Source organism: Oncorhynchus keta, unplaced genomic scaffold (assembly GCF_023373465.1).
Source record: "Oncorhynchus keta strain PuntledgeMale-10-30-2019 unplaced genomic scaffold, Oket_V2 Un_contig_21582_pilon_pilon, whole genome shotgun sequence".
In the NCBI taxonomy this organism is placed as follows: domain Eukaryota; kingdom Metazoa; phylum Chordata; class Actinopteri; order Salmoniformes; family Salmonidae; genus Oncorhynchus; species Oncorhynchus keta.
Genome location: NW_026282513.1, coordinates 16,735 through 35,000, shown reverse-complemented (window position 1 = coordinate 35,000; position 18,266 = coordinate 16,735). Strand labels below are relative to the sequence as shown.

The following is an 18,266-nucleotide window of genomic DNA, read 5'->3' as shown; positions in this document are numbered from 1 at the left end:
ATATTTTTGGAGACGGTGGATCCTGAGATGGCTGCCAGCGGAGCAACGTTACCCAAGTTCGACAAAGACCGTGAGTTCAGACTGTTACCCAATTATCAAAGACCGTGAGTTCAGACTGTTACCCAATTATCAAAGACTGTGACTATTAGCCAATTATCAAAGACCGTGACTGTTACCCAATTATCAAAGACTGTGACTATTAGCCAATTATCAAAGACCGTGACTATTAGCCAATTATCAAAGACCGTGACTATTAGCCAATTATCAAAGACTGTGACTATTAGCCAATTATCAAAGACCGTGACTATTAGCCAATTATCAAAGACCGTGACTATTAGCCAATTATCAAAGACCGGGACTATTAGCCAATTATCAAAGACCGGGACTATTAGCCAATTATCAAAGACCGGGACTATTAGCCAATTATCAAAGACCGGGACTATTAGCCAATTATCAAAGACCGGGACTATTAGCCAATTATCAAAGACCGGGACTATTAGCCAATTATCAAAGGCCGGGACTATTAGCCAATTATCAAAGGCCGTGACTGTTATCAAAGTTATCAAAGACTGTTAGCCAATTATCAAAGGCCGTGACTGTTAGCCAATTATCAAAGGCCGTGACTGTTAGCCAATTATCAAAGGCCTGTTAGCCAATTATCAAAGACTGTGACTAGCCAATTATCAAAGGCCGTGACTGTTAGCCAATTATCAAAGGCCGTGACTGTTAGCCAATTATCAAAGGCCGTGACTGTTAGCCAATTATCAAAGGCCGTGACTGTTAGCCAATTATCAAAGGCCGTGACTGTTAGCCAATTATCAAAGGCCGTGACTGTTAGCCAATTATCAAAGACCGTTAGCCAATTATCAAAGGCCGGGACTGTTAGCCAATTATCAAAGGCCGGGACTGTTAGCCAATTATCAAAGGCCGGGACTGTTAGCCAATTATCAAAGGCCGGGACTGTTAGCCAATTATCAAAGGCCGGGACTGTTAGCCAATTATCAAAGGCCGGGACTGTTAGCCAATTATCAAAGGCCGGGACTGTTAGCCAATTATCAAAGGCCGGGACTGTTAGCCAATTATCAAAGGCCGGGACTGTTAGCCAATTATCAAAGGCCGGGACTGTTAGCCAATTATCAAAGGCCGGGACTGTTAGCCAATTATCAAAGGCCGGGACTGTTAGCCAATTATCAAAGGCCGGGACTGTTAGCCAATTATCAAAGGCCGGGACTGTTAGCCAATTATCAAAGGCCGGGACTGTTAGCCAATTATCAAAGGCCGGGACTGTTAGCCAATTATCAAAGGCCGGGACTGTTAGCCAATTATCAAAGGCCGGGACTGTTAGCCAATTATCAAAGACTGGTATTCCTTTATTCCCAGGTTGTTTAGGACACGGGGGGTTAACGCCCTCTGACTAATGACCACGAAGTACAAAGCAGCTAGTTAAAGCCATTTTACTTTTTTAGATGAAACCACAAGTCGTTTCAAAGAAACGGATGTTTTTTTTATGTAACTGTGGTCAAGTAAAAATGGATGGTCCTTATTTTAATGATCGTCCTCAAACTCTCTCTTCTCTTTTCAGACGACGTCATGCTGTTCTTGAAGATGTATGATCCAAAAAGCAGAAGCTTAAATTATTGTGGACATATCTACACAGCTATATCCTGTAAAATACGTACGTATTATTTTAATTTAATTGTTTCGCTTTTGTTATCATTTAAGCCTCTAGAGGGCAGGAAATGGCAGAGGGGGACTTTCAGGTAGGGGGGTTGTTTCGGGTAGAGGGGTTGTTATCGGGGGTTAGAGGGGGTTGTTTCAAAGGGTAGAGGGGTTGTTTCGGGGGACTAGGGGGTTGTTTCAAAGGCCGGGGACTAGAGGGGTTGTTTCAAAGGGGGAGAGGGGGACTTGTTTCGGGTAGAGGGGGGGGTTTCCAGGTAGAGGGGGTTGTTATCAGGTAGAGGGGGTTGTTTCAGGTAGAGGGGGACTGTTTCCAGGTAGAGGGGGTTGTTATCAGGTAGAGGGGGTTGTTTTGGGTCAGAGGGGTTGTTTTGGGTAGAGGGGGTTGTTATCAAAGGCCGGGAGAGGGGGTTTTAGGTAGAGGGGGTTAGCCAATCAAAGGGTGTGAGGGTGGGGTGGGGGTTTCAGTTATGGGGGTACACTTGTGGGGAGGGGGTTTCCCAGTTAGGCCTCCCCTCCTTACTCAGCAGCACCACCTTGTTAAATCCCGAGGAGAACCCTGTGGTAGATGTGGAGTAGTATTAGAGTTGAAGTGTGTGTGTGTAGCAGTGTTAAATCCTGAGGTAGATGTGGAGTAGTATTAGAGTGGAAGTGTGTGTGTGTAGCAGTGTTAAATCCTGTGGTAGATGTGGAGGGAGTTTTAGAAGTGGAAGTGTGTAGCCAATGTAGCAGTGTTAAATCCTGTGGTACATGTGGAGTAGTATTAGAGTTGAAGTGTGTGTGTAGCAGTGTTAAATCCTGAGGTAGATGTGGAGTAGTATTAGAGTGGAAGTGTGTGTGTGTAGCAGTGTTAAATCCTGTGGTAGATGTGGAGTAGTATTAGAGTGGAAGTGTGTGTGTGTGTTCTTGAGTGTTAAATCCTGAGGTAGATGTGGAGTAGTATTAGAGTGGAAGTGTGTGTGTGTAGCAGTGTTACATCCTGTGGTAGATGTGGAGTAGTATTAGAGTGGAAGTGTGTGTGTGTGTGTGTAGCAGTGTTACATCCTGTGGTAGATGTGGAGTAGTATTAGAGTTGAAGTGTGTGTGTGTGTGTAGCAGTGTTAAATCCTGTGGTAGATGTGGAGTAGTATTAGAGTGGAAGTGTGTGTGTGTAGCAGTGTTAAATCCTGTGGTAGATGTGGAGTAGTATTAGAGTGGAAGTGTGTGTGTGTAGCAGTGTTAAATCCTGTGGTAGATGTGGAGTAGTATTAGAGTGGAAGTGTGTGTGTGTAGCAGTGTTAAATCCTGTGGTAGATGTGGAGTAGTATTAGAGTGGAAGTGTGTGTGTGTAGCAGTGTTAAATCCTGAGGTAGATGTGGAGTAGTATTAGAGTGGAAGTGTGTGTGTGTAGCAGTGTTAAATCCTGTGGTAGATGTGGAGTAGTATTAGAGTGGAAGTGTGTGTGTGTAGCAGTGTTAAATCCTGTGGTAGATGTGGAGTAGTATTAGAGTTGAAGTGTGTGTGTGTAGCAGTGTTAAATCCTGTGGTAGATGTGGAGTAGTATTAGAGTGGAAGTGTGTGTGTGTAGCAGTGTTAAATCCTGTGGTAGATGTGGAGTAGTATTAGAGTTGAAGTGTGTGTGTAGCAGTGTTAAATCCTGTGGTAGATGTGGAGTAGTATTAGAGTGGAAGTGTGTGTGTGTAGCAGTGTTAAATCCTGTGGTAGATGTGGAGTAGTATTAGAGTGGAAGTGTGTGTGTGTGTGTAGCAGTGTTAAATCCTGTGGTAGATGTGGAGTAGTATTAGAGTGGAAGTGTGTGTGTAGCAGTGTTAAATCCTGTGGTAGATGTGGAGTAGTATTAGAGTGGAAGTGTGTGTGTAGCAGTGTTAAATCCTGTGGTAGATGTGGAGTAGTATTAGAGTGGAAGTGTGTGTGTAGCAGTGTTACATCCTGTGGTAGATGTGGAGTAGTATTAGAGTGGAAGTGTGTGTGTGTGTGTGTAGCAGTGTTACATCCTGTGGTAGATGTGGAGTAGTATTAGTGGAAGTGTGTGTGTGTAGCAGTGTTAAATCCTGTGGTAGATGTGGAGTAGTATTAGAGTGGAAGTGTGTGTGTGTAGCAGTGTTAAATCCTGTGGTAGATGTGGAGTAGTATTAGAGTGGAAGTGTGTGTGTAGCAGTGTTAAATCCTGAGGTAGATGTGGAGTAGTATTAGAGTGAAGTGTGTGTGTGTAGCAGTGTTAAATCCTGTGGTAGATGTGGAGTAGTATTAGAGTGGAAGTGTGTGTGTAGCAGTGTTAAATCCTGTGGTAGATATGGAGTAGTATTAGAGTGGAAGTGTGTGTGTAGCAGTAGTGTTAAATCCTGAGGTAGATGTGGAGTAGTATTAGAGTGAAGTGTGTGTGTGTAGCAGTGTTAAATCCTGTGGTAGATGTGGAGTAGTATTAGAGTGGAAGTGTGTGTGTGTAGCAGTGTTAAATCCTGATAGATGTGGAGTAGTATTAGGTACTTGGAAGTATTGTGTGTGTGTTTTGTAGCATGTTAAATCCTGTGGTAGATGTGGAGTAGTATTAGAGTTGAAGTGTGTGTGTAGCAGTGTTAAATGTGTGGTTTTGTTACAAAGACCCGCTAGAGGGAAGTGTGTGTAGAGCAGTGTTTCAAAGGAGACCAGCCTTACATTGGGTTTAGAGAACACAGTGTGTTTTGTTAAAGACATGCTCTGGAGTACATCCTGTTCCAGTAGTAAGAGTGGAGTGTGTTTCCTCCTAACACAGGTCCTCTGGTACTCCAGGTATCACATCTAGAGAAACAGCCTGTGTGTAGCATGCTGTGTTCCAGGAAGTAAGCTTTGGGTAGATGTGGAGTAGTATGTTTTGTGGAAGTGTGTGGTAACTGTTAAAACAACCCGGGTAGATGTTCCATAAGGAATGGAAGTAGTGTGTTTTGTTAAATCATGATGTGGATGAAGTATTGGGTATTGTTGTAGCAGTGTGTTTAAAGACATGCTCTGGTAGATTGGGTAGTGTTCCATAAAGCTAGTGTGTTTTAGCAGACATGCCTGGTACTTTGGGTATTGTTCCATAAAGCTGTGTGTTTTGTAAAGACATGCTCTGGTACTTTGGGTATTGTTCCATAAAGCTAGTGTGTGTTTGTTAAAGACATGCTCTGGGTACTATTGGGTATTGTTCCATGGAAGCTAGTGTGTTTAGCAGTGTTAAAGACATGCTCTGGTACTTTGGGTATTGTTCCATAAAGCTAGTGTGTTTTGTTAAAGACATGCTCTGGTACTTTGGGTATTGTTCCATAAAGCTAGTGTGTGTTGTTAAAGACATGCTCTGGTACTTTGGGTATTGTTCCATAAAGCTAGTGTGTTTTGTTAAAGACATGCTCTGGTACTTTGGGTATTGTTCCATAAAGCTAGTGTGTTTTGTTAAAGACATGCTCTGGTACTTTGGGTATTGTTCCATAAAGCTAGTGTGTTTAAAGACATGCTCTGGTACTTTGGGTATTGTTCCATAAAGCTAGTGTGTTTTGTTAAAGACATGCTCTGGTACACACAAATTGTTCCATAAAGCTAGTGTGTTTTGTTTAAAGACATGCTCTGGTACTTTGGGTATTGTTCCATAAAGCTAGTGTGTTTAAAGACATGCTCTGGTACTTTGGGTATTGTTCCATAAAGCTAGTGTGTTTAAAGACATGCTCTGGTACTTTGGGTATTGTTCCATAAAGCTAGTGTGTTTTGTTAAAGACATGCTCTGGTACGTTGGGTATTGTTCCATAAAGCTAGTGTGTTTAAAGACATGCTCTGGTACTTTGGGTATTGTTCCATAAAGCTAGTGTGTTTTGTTAAAGACATGCTCTGGTACGTTGGGTATTGTTCCATAAAGCTAGTGTGTTTTAAAGACATGCTCTGGTACTTTGGGTATTGTTCCATAAAGCTAGTGTGTTTAAAGACATGCTCTGGTACTTTGGGTATTGTTCCATAAAGCTAGTGTGTTTTGTTAAAGACATGCTCTGGTACTTGGGTATTGTTCCATAAAGCTAGTGTGTTTAAAGACATGCTCTGGTACTTTGGGTATTGTTCCAAAAGCTAGTGGAGAGCCCTGTTTAAAGACATGTTCTGGTCATTGTTCCATAAAGCTAGTGTGTTTTGTTAAAGACATGCTCTGGTACTCCTTGGGTATTGTTCCATAAAGCTAGTGTGTTTAAAGACATGCTCTGGTACTTTGGGTATTGTTCCATAAAGCTAGTGTGTTTTGTTAAAGACATGCTCTGGTACTTTGGGTATTGTTCCATAAAGGAGTGTGTTTTGGTTAAAGACATGCTCAGGATGAACTACGGTTTGGATTGTTCCATAAAGCTAGTGTGTTTAAAGACATGCTCTGGTACTTTGGGTATTGTTCCATAAAGCTAGTGTGTTTTGTTAAAGACATGCTCTGGTACTTTGGGTATTGTTCCATAAAGCTAGTGTGTTTAAAGACATGCTCTGGTACTTTGGGTATTGTTCCATAAAGCTAGTGTGTTTAAAGACATGCTCTGGTACTTTGGGTATTGTTCCATAAAGCTAGTGTGTTTAAAGACATGCTCTGGTACTTTGGGTATTGTTCCATAAAGCTAGTGTGTTTAAAGACATGCTCTGGTACTTTGGGTATTGTTCCATAAAGCTAGTGTGTTTAAAGACATGCTCTGGTACTTTGGGTATTGTTCCATAAAGCTAGTGTGTTTAAAGACATGCTCTGGTACTTTGGGTATTGTTCCATAAAGCTAGTGTGTTTAAAGACATGCTCTGGTACTTTGGGTATTGTTCCATAAAGCTAGTGTGTTTTGTTAAAGACATGCTCTGGTACTTTGGGTATTGTTCCATAAAGCTAGTGTGTTTAAAGACATGCTCTGGTACTTTGGGTATTGTTCCATAAAGCTAGTGTGTTTAAAGACATGCTCTGGTACTTTGGGTATTGTTCCATAAAGCTAGTGTGTTTTGTTAAAGACATGCTCTGGTACGTTGGGTATTGTTCCATAAAGCTAGTGTGTTTAAAGACATGCTCTGGTACTTTGGGTATTGTTCCATAAAGCTAGTGTGTTTAAAGACATTCTCTGGTACTTTGGGTATTGTTCCATAAAGCTAGTGTGTTTAAAGACATTCTCTGGTACTTTGGGTATTGTTCCATAAAGCTAGTGTGTTTTGTTAAAGACATGCTCTGGTACGTTGGGTATTGTTCCATAAAGCTAGTGTGTTTTGTTAAAGACATGCTCTGGTACTTTGGGTATTGTTCCATAAAGCTAGTGTGTTTTGTTAAAGACATGCTCTGGTACTTTGGGTATTGTTCCATAAAGCTAGTGTGTTTAAAGACATGCTCTGGTACGTTGGGTATTGTTCCATAAAGCTAGTGTGTTTAAAGACATGCTCTGGTACTTTGGGTATTGTTCCATAAAGCTAGTGTGTTTAAAGACATGCTCTGGTACATTGGGTATTGTTCCATAAAGCTAGTGTGTTTTGTTAAAGACATGCTCTGGTACATTGGGTATTGTTCCATAAAGCTAGTGTGTTTTGTTAAAGACATGCTCTGGTACATTGGGTATTGTTCCATAAAGCTAGTGTGTTTTGTTAAAGACATGCTCTGGTACATTGGGTATTGTTCCATAAAGCTAGTGTGTTTAAAGACATGCTCTGGTACTTTGGGTATTGTTCCATAAAGCTAGTGTGTTTAAAGACATGCTCTGGTACTTTGGGTATTGTTCCATAAAGCTAGTGTGTTTTGTTAAAGACATGCTCTGGTACTTTGGGTATTGTTCCATAAAGCTAGTGTGTTTAAAGACATGCTCTGGTACGTTGGGTATTGTTCCATAAAGCTAGTGTGTTTAAAGACATGCTCTGGTACGTTGGGTATTGTTCCATAAAGCTAGTGTGTTTAAAGACATGCTCTGGTACTTTGGGTATTGTTCCATAAAGCTAGTGTGTTTAAAGACATGCTCTGGTACGTTGGGTATTGTTCCATAAAGCTAGTGTGTTTAAAGACATGCTCTGGTACATTGGCCACTAAATGTATTTTTGAACCTACTGCTTTGGGCTGGATGTGTCAAGGTGTTTGTTGTTCATACTGTTGTTCATACTCATGTATTAATCTATGAGCGGAATTACTGTCTTACCTCAATTTGCCATGAAATCCCTTGTTGAAAGCAACTGTTTTCTTGAAGCTGTTCCGCACCCTACAAAAGTACTGGAGAGTCTCTTTAACTTGTCTTGTCAGGTGGCGAAGACGGTGGCTCAGAGGTTGAACACAGATCCCATGCTCCTCCAGTTCTTCAAGTCCCAGGGGTAGGACTGCCGTCACACACACGGACACACACTCCGGTTTTACGTGCCGACACTGAGTCGGTACAAAAAGTTTGATGCCCCAAGTTGACTTGTTGAGTAACCTGTCCCTCTCTCTCTCGTCCTACTCCCTCTCTCTTCTCCTCCTCCTCCTTCCCTCTCTCTTCTCCTCCTCCTCCTTCTCTCTCTCTTCTCCTCCTTCTCTCTCTTCTCCTCCTTCCCTCTCTCTCTTCTCCTCCTTCCCTCTCTCTTCTCCTCCTCCTCCTTCCCTCTCTCTCTCTCTCCTCCTTCCTCTCTCCTCTCTCCTTCTTCTCTCTCTTCTCCTTCCCTCTCTCTTCTCCTCCTTCCCTCTCTCTCTCCTCCTCCTTCCCTCTCTCTCCTCCTCCTTCCCTCTCTTCCCTCCTCCCTCTCTCTCTTCTCCTCCTCCTTCTCTCTCTCTCTCTCCCTCCTTCCCTCCTCTTCTCCTCCTTCCCTCTCTCTCCTCCTTCCTCTCTCTCTCCTCTTCTCTCTCCTCCTCCTTCCTCTCTCTCTCTCCCTCCTCTCTCTCTTCTCCTCCTCCTCTCTCTCTTCTCCTCCTTCTCTCTCTCTCTCTTCTCCTCCTCCTCTCTCTCTCCCTCCTCCTCCTCTCTCTCTCTCTCCTCCTCCTCTCTTCTCCTCTCTCTCTCTCTCTTCTCCCTTCCTCTCTCTCTTCTCCCCCCTTCCCTATCTTTCTCCTCCTTCTCTCTCCTCCTTCCTTCTCTGTCTCTCCGCCTCCTCTTTCCTCCCCCTCCTACTCCCTCTCTCTCTCTCAGGTACCTAGACGGACCCCTCTCTCTCGCTCATAATCCTCTCTCTCACTTCTCCTCCTTCCCTCTCTCTCTTCTCCTCCTATCCTCTCTCTCTTCTCAAGGAACTCTCCGAGATTTGCTGCCTCTTCTTCAAACCTCTCGTCTCTCTCCTCCTCCTTCCTCTACTCCCAACCTTCCTAGCTCTTCTCCTGTGTGGGGTGTGGGTGTGTGTCCGTGTTCCTCTGTCTCTCCGTCCTCCCTCCCCCTCCTGTCCTGTGGGCAGGGAGACGGACCTGGGAATCCTCTCAGACACAACTATGAAGGAACTGGAGTTTGCTGCAGTTCTTCAAACCACGTCAACCCAAGAAACTGTGGTGGGGGTGTGTGTGGGGTGGTGGGTGTGTGTGAGTGGTGTGGGTGTGTGTGTGTGGGTGTGGGTGTGTGGGGGTGTGTGTGTGTGTGTGGGGTGGGTGTGTGGTGTGTGTGGGGTGTGGGGGTGTGTGTGTGTGTGTGGGTGGGGTGGGTGGTGGTGTGTGTGTGTGTGTGTGTGTGTGTGTGTGTGTGTGTGTGTGTGTGGGGTGTGTGTGTGTGTGGGTGTGTGTGTGTGTGTGTGGGGTGTGTGTGGGGTGTGTGGGGTGTGTGTGTGTGTGTGTGGGGTGTGTGAGAGAGATATGATTGACAGTCATCATTGACGGCGACGTGACAGCAGATGACTGAGTCTTGACTGGCGCGTCCCGGTGAAGAACGGTGTGTCTCTCGGTAGACAGCAGAGCAGCGAGTCACTTCCTATCAGTCCCCATTCAGATGTTTAAGACCTGTACCTATGGGTGTTTGTGTTTCGTGTGTGTGTGTACTGACTGTTAATGTTGTCTCCTCTCAGTTGAAGATGAAGATCACAGACTTTGAGAACAGGAGGAGCTTTAAGTCCATATGGCTCAACAGCCAATACAGAGAAGAGGTAACATCACCCCCCTCCCTGTTTAGATTACACACAGTAGAGACATTTAGATTACACACAGTAGAGACATTTAGATTACACACATTTAGTAGAGACATTTAGATTACACACAGTAGAGACATTTTAGATTACACACAGTAGAGAGAGACGACATTTAGATTACATTTAGATTACACACAGTAGAGACGACTACATTTAGATTACACACAGTAGACACTACATTTAGATTACACACAGTAGACACGACATTTAGATTACACACAGTAGAGAGACGACATTTAGATTACACACAGTAGAGAGACGACATTTAGATTACACACAGTAGAGAGACGACATTTAGATTACACACAGTAGAGACACGACATTTAGATTACACACAGTAGAGACACGACATTTAGATTACACACATTTAGTAGAGTAGACACTGACATTTAGATTACACACAGTAGAGACCCGACATTTAGATTACACACAGTAGAGACACGACATTTAGATTACACACAGTAGAGACACGACATTTAGATTACACACAGTAGAGACATTAAAGACATTTAGATTACACACAGTAGAGACACGACATTTAGATTACACACAGTAGAGACACTACATTTAGATTACACACAGTAGAGACTACATTTAGATTACACACAGTAGAGACACGACATTTAGATTACACACAGTAGAGACACGACATTTAGATTACACACAGTAGAGACACGACATTTAGATTACACACAGTAGAGAGTGGTGACATTTAGATTACACACAGTAGAGAGTGGTACGACATTTAGATTACACACAGTAGAGTGGTGGGCGACATTTAGATTACACACAGTAGAGACACGACATTTTTTATTCAGTAGAGGTTTCCTGGGACATTTAGATTACAGTACAGTAGAGAGACTACATTTAGATTACACACAAAAGTAAAAAGTAACATTCTGTACTGTCAAAATCGTTTAGTATTTGAAAAATGTGATCTCACTCCATCAAGCTTGTGACTACCAACTTTGGATAACCTTTGACCCTGATGATGAAGGTAAATGATGTTATGTCATTTTAGAGTCCCTCCAGAATAGTAGTAGTCACCTGATCTACCCAGATAAACACGGCTGTGTCAGGGACCTGTTATTGGAGGAATGTAAAAGCCCTGTTAGCTCTCCGACAAAGGCTCAGATACCGCCCGGTAGTAGTGTGGGGCAGAGGACTGTCACCACAGTGCTGCCCTGTGGTAGTCGGGCCTGTATCATACCGCCCTGGGGTTCTTCAATGCCCTGTTATTGGTAGTAGTGGGGGGGCGGGGCATAATGTTACACCAAAACAAGCTGCAAATGTATCTGACTAGTTTATAGAGACCACCCTGCCTCTAAAATCTCAACCAAACACACAACCTTTCACTATTTTAATACAGCCAAGTGCATTTGCCAATACTTCCCCTCTTCAAAAGGGGGAACTAGATGTAGAAAGTGCATAAACAAAATAAACTGTGTATGAAAATACCCTCAAATAAAAAGTAACATTCTGTACTGTCACCTCGTGTGAAAAATGTGATCTCACTCTTTGTAACCTTTTGACTCTCCCTCTCTACGATAAACCCTGTGTCCCTCTGTAAAAAGCGGTGGAGCTCTCCGACAAAGGCTCTCTCCCCCTCACGCCCCCTGGGGTTCTCTTTCTCTCCCTCACGCCCTCTCTTCTCTCCCTCTCACGCCCTCTTTCTCTCCCTCACGCCCTCTCTCTCTCTCTCCCTCACGCCCCCTCTCTCTTCCCTCTCCCTCCACGCCCTCTCTCTCTCCCCCTCCGCCCCCTCTCTCTCCCCCTCTCCTCTCCCTCACGCCCCTCTCTCTCCCCTCTCCCTCCCGCCCCCCTCTCTCTCCCTCTCCCCTCCCTCTCCCTCTCTCTCCCTCCCTCTCTCTTTCTCCCTCCCTCACGCCCTCTCTCTCTCTCCCTCCCTCACGCCCTCTCTCTCTCTCCCTCCCTCACGCCCTCTCTCTCTCTCCCGCCCTCTCTCTCCCACCTCCCTCTCCAGACTGTTGGAGATAGTAAGCTATAAGATCATCGGGGTTCACCAGGAGGACGAGCTGTTAGAATGTTTATCTCCCGCCGCCAGCCGTACCTTCAGAATAGAGGTATGTTCCTCCTCTTCTCCTCTCTCTGCTCACTCCTCTCTCTCTCTCTCTCCACACCTTCAGAATAGAGGTACTTTCCTCCTCTTCTCCTCTCTCTCTCTCTCTTCTCTCTCTCTCTCTCTCTCCTCACCTTCAGAATAGAGGTACGTTCCTCCTCTCCTAACCCCTCTCTCTCTCGCTCTAGGAACTTCCTCTGGACCAGGTAGACCTGGATAAGGACACTGAGATGTTGATTCCCGTCGCACATTTCCACAAGGAGGTCTTTGGAACTTTTGGAATCCCTTTCCTGTTGAAGATCAGACAGGTGTGTTGTCTTACTGACTCCTGTCTGACTGGATCTAACCCTGGTCTCTGGCTCTGGTGGGAACTGGTCTGACTGGATCTGGACTGAGTTCTGACTGGATCTGACACTGAGATGTTGATGGATCTGGTGGGACATGTTCTGGATCTGGAGGTCTTTGGATCTGGTGGGACTGACTGGTCTGACTGGATCTGGTGGGACCTGGTTGAAGATCAGACAGGTGTCTGTTGTCTCTACTGGGACTGTTCTGACTGTTCTGACTGGATCTGGTGGGACTGACTGGTCTGACTGGATCTGGTGGGACTGACTGGTCTGACTGGATCTGGTGGGACTGACTGTTCTGACTGGATCTGGTGGGACTGACTGGTCTGACTGGATCTGGTGGGACTGACTGGTCTGACTGGATCTGGTGGGACTGACTGGTCTGACTGGATCTGGTGGGACTGACTGGTCTGACTGGATCTGGTGGGACTGACTGGTCTGACTGGATCTGGTGGGACTGACTGGTCTGACTGGATCTGGTGGGACTGACTGGTCTGACTGGATCTGGTGGGACTGACTGGTCTGACTGGATCTGGTGGGACTGACTGGTCTGACTGGATCTGGTGGGACTGACTGGTCTGACTGGATCTGGTGGGACTGACTGGTCTGACTGGATCTGGTGGGACTGACTGGTCTGACTGGATCTGGTGGGACTGACTGGTCTGACTGGATCTGGATGGGACTGACTGTTCTGACTGGACTGGATCTGGTGGGACTGACTGTTCTGACTGACTGGATCTGGTGGGACTGACTGTTCTGACTGACTGGATCTGGTGGGACCCTGTTCACTGACTGACTGGTCTGTTCTGACTGACTGGATCTGGTGGGACTGACTGTTCTGACTGACTGGATCTGGTGGGACTGACTGTTCTGACTGGATCTGGTGGGACTGACTGTTCTGACTGGATCTGGTGGGACTGACTGGTCTGACTGGATCTGGTGGGACTGACTGGTCTGACTGGATCTGGTGGGACTGACTGGTCTGACTGGATCTGGTGGGACTGACTGGTCTGACTGGATCTGGTGGGACTGACTGGTCTGACTGGATCTGGTGGGACTGACTGGTCTGACTGGATCTGGTGGGACTGACTGGTCTGACTGGATCTGGTGGGACTGACTGGTCTGACTGGATCTGGTGGGACTGACTGGTCTGACTGGATCTGGTGGGACTGACTGGTCTGACTGGATCTGGTGGGACTGACTGGTCTGACTGGATCTGGTGGGACTGACTGGTCTGACTGGATCTGGTGGGACTGACTGGTCTGACTGGATCTGGTGGGACTGACTGGTCTGACTGGATCTGGTGGGACTGACTGGTCTGACTGGATCTGGTGGGACTGACTGGTCTGACTGGGATCTGGTGGGACTGACTGGTCTGACTGGATCTGGTGGGACTGACTGTTCTGACTGGATCTGGTGGGACTGACTGGTCTGACTGACTGGATCTGGTGGGACTGACTGTTCTGACTGACTGGATCTGGTGGGACTGACTGTTCTGACTGACTGGATCTGGTGGGACTGACTGTTCTGACTGGATCTGGTGGGACTGACTGTTCTGACTGACTGGATCTGGTGGGACTGACTGTTCTGACTGACTGGATCTGGTGGGACTGACTGTTCTGACTGACTGGATCTGGTGGGACTGACTGTTCTGACTGGGATCTGGTGGGACTGACTGTTCTGACTGACTGGATCTGGTGGGACTGACTGTTCTGACTGGATCTGGTGGGACTGACTGGTCTGACTGGATCTGGTGGGACTGACTGGTCTGACTGGATCTGGTGGGACTGACTGGTCTGACTGGATCTGGTGGGACTGACTGGTCTGACTGGATCTGGTGGGACTGACTGGTCTGACTGGATCTGGTGGGACTGACTGGTCTGACTGGATCTGGTGGGACTGACTGGTCTGACTGGATCTGGTGGGACTGACTGTTCTGACTGACTGGATCTGGTGGGACTGACTGTTCTGACTGACTGGATCTGGTGGGACTGACTGTTCTGACTGACTGGATCTGGTGGGACTGACTGTTCTGACTGACTGGATCTGGTGGGACTGACTGTTCTGACTGACTGGATCTGACTGACTGGACTGACTGGATCTGGTGGGACTGACTGTTCTGACTGACTGGATCTGGTGGGACTGACTGTTCTGACTGACTGGATCTGGTGGGACTGACTGTTCTGACTGACTGGATCTGGTGGGACTGACTGTTCTGACTGACTGGATCTGGTGGGACTGACTGTTCTGACTGACTGGATCTGGTGGGACTGACTGTTCTGACTGGATCTGGTGGGACTGACTGGATCTGGTGGGACTGACTGGTCTGACTGGATCTGGTGGGACTGACTGGTCTGACTGGATCTGATGGGACTGACTGTTCTGACTGGATCTGGTGGGACTGACTGGTCTGACTGGATCTGGTGGGACTGACTGGTCTGACTGGATCTGGTGGGACTGACTGGTCTGACTGGATCTGGTGGGACTGACTGTTCTGACTGGATCTGGTGGGACTGACTGTTCTGACTGGATCTGGTGGGACTCTAGTCTACTGTCTCAGACAGAGGTGTCTAGTCTGCCGTCTCAGACAGAGGTGTCTAGTCTGCCGTCTCAGACAGAGGTGTCTAGTCTGCCGTCTCGGACAGAGGTGTCTAGTCTGCCGTCTCGGACAGAGGTGTCTAGTCTGCCGTCTCGGACAGAGGTGTCTAGTCTGCCGTCTCGGACAGAGGTGTCTAGTCTGCCGTCTCGGACAGAGGTGTCTAGTCTGCCGTCTCGGACAGAGGTGTCTAGTCTGCCGTCTCGGACAGAGGTGTCTAGTCTGCCGTCTCGGACAGAGGTGTCTAGTCTGCCGTCTCGGACAGAGGTGTCTAGTCTGCCGTCTCGGACAGAGGTCTGCCGTCTAGTCTGCCTGCCGTCTCGGACAGAGGTGTCTAGTCTGCCGTCTCGGACAGAGGTGTCTAGTCTGCCGTCTCGGACAGAGGTGTCTAGTCTGCCGTCTCGGACAGAGGTGTCTAGTCTGCCGTCTCGGACAGAGGTGTCTAGTCTGCCGTCTCGGACAGAGGTGTCTAGTCTGCCGTCTCGGACAGAGGTGTCTAGTCTGCCGTCTCGGACAGAGGTGTCTAGTCTGCCGTCTCGGACAGAGGTGTCTAGTCTGCCGTCTCTGCCGACAGAGGTGTCTAGTCTGCCGTCTCGGACAGAGGTGTCTAGTCTGCCGTCTCGGACAGAGGTGTCTAGTCTGCCGTCTCGGACAGAGGTGTCTAGTCTGCCGTCTCGGACAGAGGTGTCTAGTCTGCCGTCTCGGACAGAGGTGTCTAGTCTGCCGTCTCGGACAGAGGTGTCTAGTCTGCCGTCTCGGACAGAGGTGTCTAGTCTGCCGTCTCGGACAGAGGTGTCTAGTCTGCCGTCTCGGACAGAGGTGTCTAGTCTGCCGTCTCGGACAGAGGTGTCTAGTCTGCCGTCTCGGACAGAGGTGTCTAGTCTGCCGTCTCGGACAGAGGTGTCTAGTCTGCCGTCTCGGACAGAGGTGCGTCGTCTGCCGTCTCGGACAGAGGTGCGTCGTCTGCCGTCTCGGACAGAGGTGCGTCGTCTGCCGTCTCGGACAGAGGTGCGTCGTCTGCCGTCTCGGACAGAGGTGCGTCGTCTGCCGTCTCGGACAGAGGTGCGTCGTCTGCCGTCTCGGACAGAGGTGCGTCGTCTGCCGTCTCGGACAGAGGTGCGTCGTCTGCCGTCTCGGACAGAGGTGCGTCGTCTGCCGTCTCGGACAGAGGTGCGTCGTCTGCCGTCTCGGACAGAGGTGCGTCGTCTGCCGTCTCGGACAGAGGCGCTGCCGTCTGGACAGAGGCCGTCTCGGGACAGAGGCGCGTCGTCTGCCGTCTCGGACAGAGGCGCGTCGTCTGCCGTCTCGGACAGAGGCGTCTACAGAGGCGCTGCCGTCTCGGACAGAGGCGCGTCGTCTGCCGTCTCGGACAGAGGCTGCGTCGCCGTCTGCCGTCTGCCGTCTCGGACAGAGGCGCGTCGTCTGCCGTCTCGGACAGAGGCCGTCTCGGACAGAGGCGCGTCGTCTGCCGTCTCGGACAGAGGCGCGTCGTCTGCCGTCTCGGACAGAGGCGCGTCGTCTGCCGTCTCGGACAGAGGCGCGTCGTCTGCCGTCTCGGACAGAGGCGCGTCTGCCGTCTCGACAGAGGCGCGTCGTCGCCGTCTCGGACAGAGGCGCGTCGTCTGCCGTCTCGGACAGAGGCGTCGTCTGCCGTCTCGGACAGAGGCGCGTGTCTGCCGTCTCGGACAGAGGCGCGTCGTCTGCCGTCTCGGACAGAGGCGCGTCGTCTGCCGTCTCCGGACAGAGGCGCGTCTCTGCCGTCTCGGACAGAGGCGCGTCGTCTGCCGTCTCGGACAGAGGCGCTGTCTGCCGTCTCGGACAGAGGCGCGTCGTCTGCCGTCTCGGACAGAGGCGTCGTCTGCCGTCTCGGACAGAGGCGCGTCGTCTGCCGTCTCGGACAGAGGCGCGCGTCTGCCGTCTGGACAGAGGCGCGTCTCGTCTGCCGTCTCGGACAGAGCGCGTCTAGTCTGCCGTCTCGGACAGAGGCGCGTCGTCTGCCGTCTCGGACAGAGGCGCGTCTGCCTGTCTCGGACAGAGGCGCGTCGTCTGCCGTCTCGGACAGAGGCGCGTCGTCTGCCGTCTCGACAGAGGCGTCGTCTGCCGTCTCGGACAGAGGCGCGTCTGTCTGCCGTCTCGGACAGAGGCGCGTCGTCTGCCGTCTCGGACAGAGGCGCGTCTGCCTCGGAGAGGCGCGTCTGCCGTCTCGGACAGAGGTGCGTCGTCTGCCGTCTCGGACAGAGGTGCGTCGTCTGCCGTCTCGGACAGAGTCGTCTGCCGTCTCGGACAGAGTCGTCTGCCGTCTCGGACAGAGTCGTCTGCCGTCTCGGACAGAGTCGTCTGCCGTCTCGGACAGAGTCGTCTGCCGTCTCGGACAGAGTCGTCTAGTCTCGGACAGAGGCGTCTAGTCTCGGACAGAGGCGTCTAGTCTCGGACAGAGGCGTCTAGTCTCGGACAGAGGCGTCTAGTCTCGGACAGAGGCGTCTAGTCTGCCGTCTCGGACAGAGGGACAGAGGCGTCTAGTCTGCCGTCTCGGACAGAGGCGTCTAGTCTGCCGTCTCGGACAGAGGCGTCTAGTCTGCCGTCTCGGACAGAGGCGTCTAGTCTGCCGTCTCGGACAGAGGCGTCTAGTCTTGTTGTACTGCACTGCTACTATTTTTGCCACATAATGTTGTTAAAACAAGATAATTGCTTTGCCACATTTTTTGCAGTATTACTTTAGTGCCTTGTTGCCAACAGGATGCATGTTCATATTGTGTGCAGGCTTCCTTTTCACTAGATTAGTATTGTGGATTAACAACAAATGTTGCTACTGAGGAACCATTTTGGGTTTCAGTAGAACTTTTGTATGAGTGAAGCTTTTAGTGAGATCTTTTAATGCTTTTTAATATATTACATTTCAGTCCCCCTAACATATTAATTATATAAATAAGCACGTTTAATTTTATTTGGGTTACCATTCCAAATAAATGTAAATATGTAATTTGAAAGATGAGTAGTCTGGAGTAGATAGCGTCATTAGTGAATACATAAACTGTGATATGATTAGAGTTAAACGGTGTGATTTAAAAAATAAATAAAAATATAAAAATGAATAAAAAGTTCATAAACTTGAGTCATCTGCATATATTAAGACTTGTTTTTAGTCTATGATTTTGTAAACCCTTGATGTTAATTGTTCGATCTAAACTTAAGAGAGCATTTCAATGGCCAGAACAAATACATATGGAGACAACGGACAGAACAAATACATATGGAGACAACGGACAGAACAAATACATATGGAGACAACGGACAGAACAAATACATATGGAGACAACGGACAGAACAAATACATATGGAGACAACGGACAGAACGAATACATATGGAGACAACGGACAGAACAAATACATATGGAGACAACGGAAGAACGAATACATATGGAGACAACGAAGAACGAATACATATGGAGACAACGGACAGAACGAATACATATGGAGACAACGGACAGAACAAAATACATATGGAGAC

The 18,266-nt window shown here is 48.1% G+C and overlaps 1 protein-coding gene and 1 long non-coding RNA gene across 2 annotated transcripts in view; both read left to right on the top strand.

Moving 5' to 3' along the window:
• Nucleotides 1–18,266, top strand: part of LOC127921153 (ubiquitin carboxyl-terminal hydrolase 7-like) — an 82,433-nt gene that overhangs the window by 55,276 nt on the left and 8,891 nt on the right. Inside the window, 9 exon segments of the mRNA XM_052504965.1 lie at nt 1–70; nt 1,583–1,675; nt 7,872–7,971; nt 9,019–9,115; nt 9,499–9,693; nt 10,768–10,837; nt 11,304–11,346; nt 11,720–11,819; nt 12,004–12,123. The exon segment at nt 1–70 is cut by the window's left edge and continues 36 nt beyond it. Coding sequence (XP_052360925.1) covers nt 1–70; nt 1,583–1,675; nt 7,872–7,971; nt 9,019–9,115; nt 9,499–9,693; nt 10,768–10,837; nt 11,304–11,346; nt 11,720–11,819; nt 12,004–12,123 — 888 coding nt within the window.
• Nucleotides 14,257–17,025, top strand: LOC127921156 (uncharacterized). Its single transcript, XR_008108304.1, has 5 exons — nt 14,257–14,728; nt 14,783–15,052; nt 15,089–15,304; nt 15,362–15,955; nt 16,972–17,025. It is a non-coding gene; the product is annotated as an uncharacterized LOC127921156 (long non-coding RNA).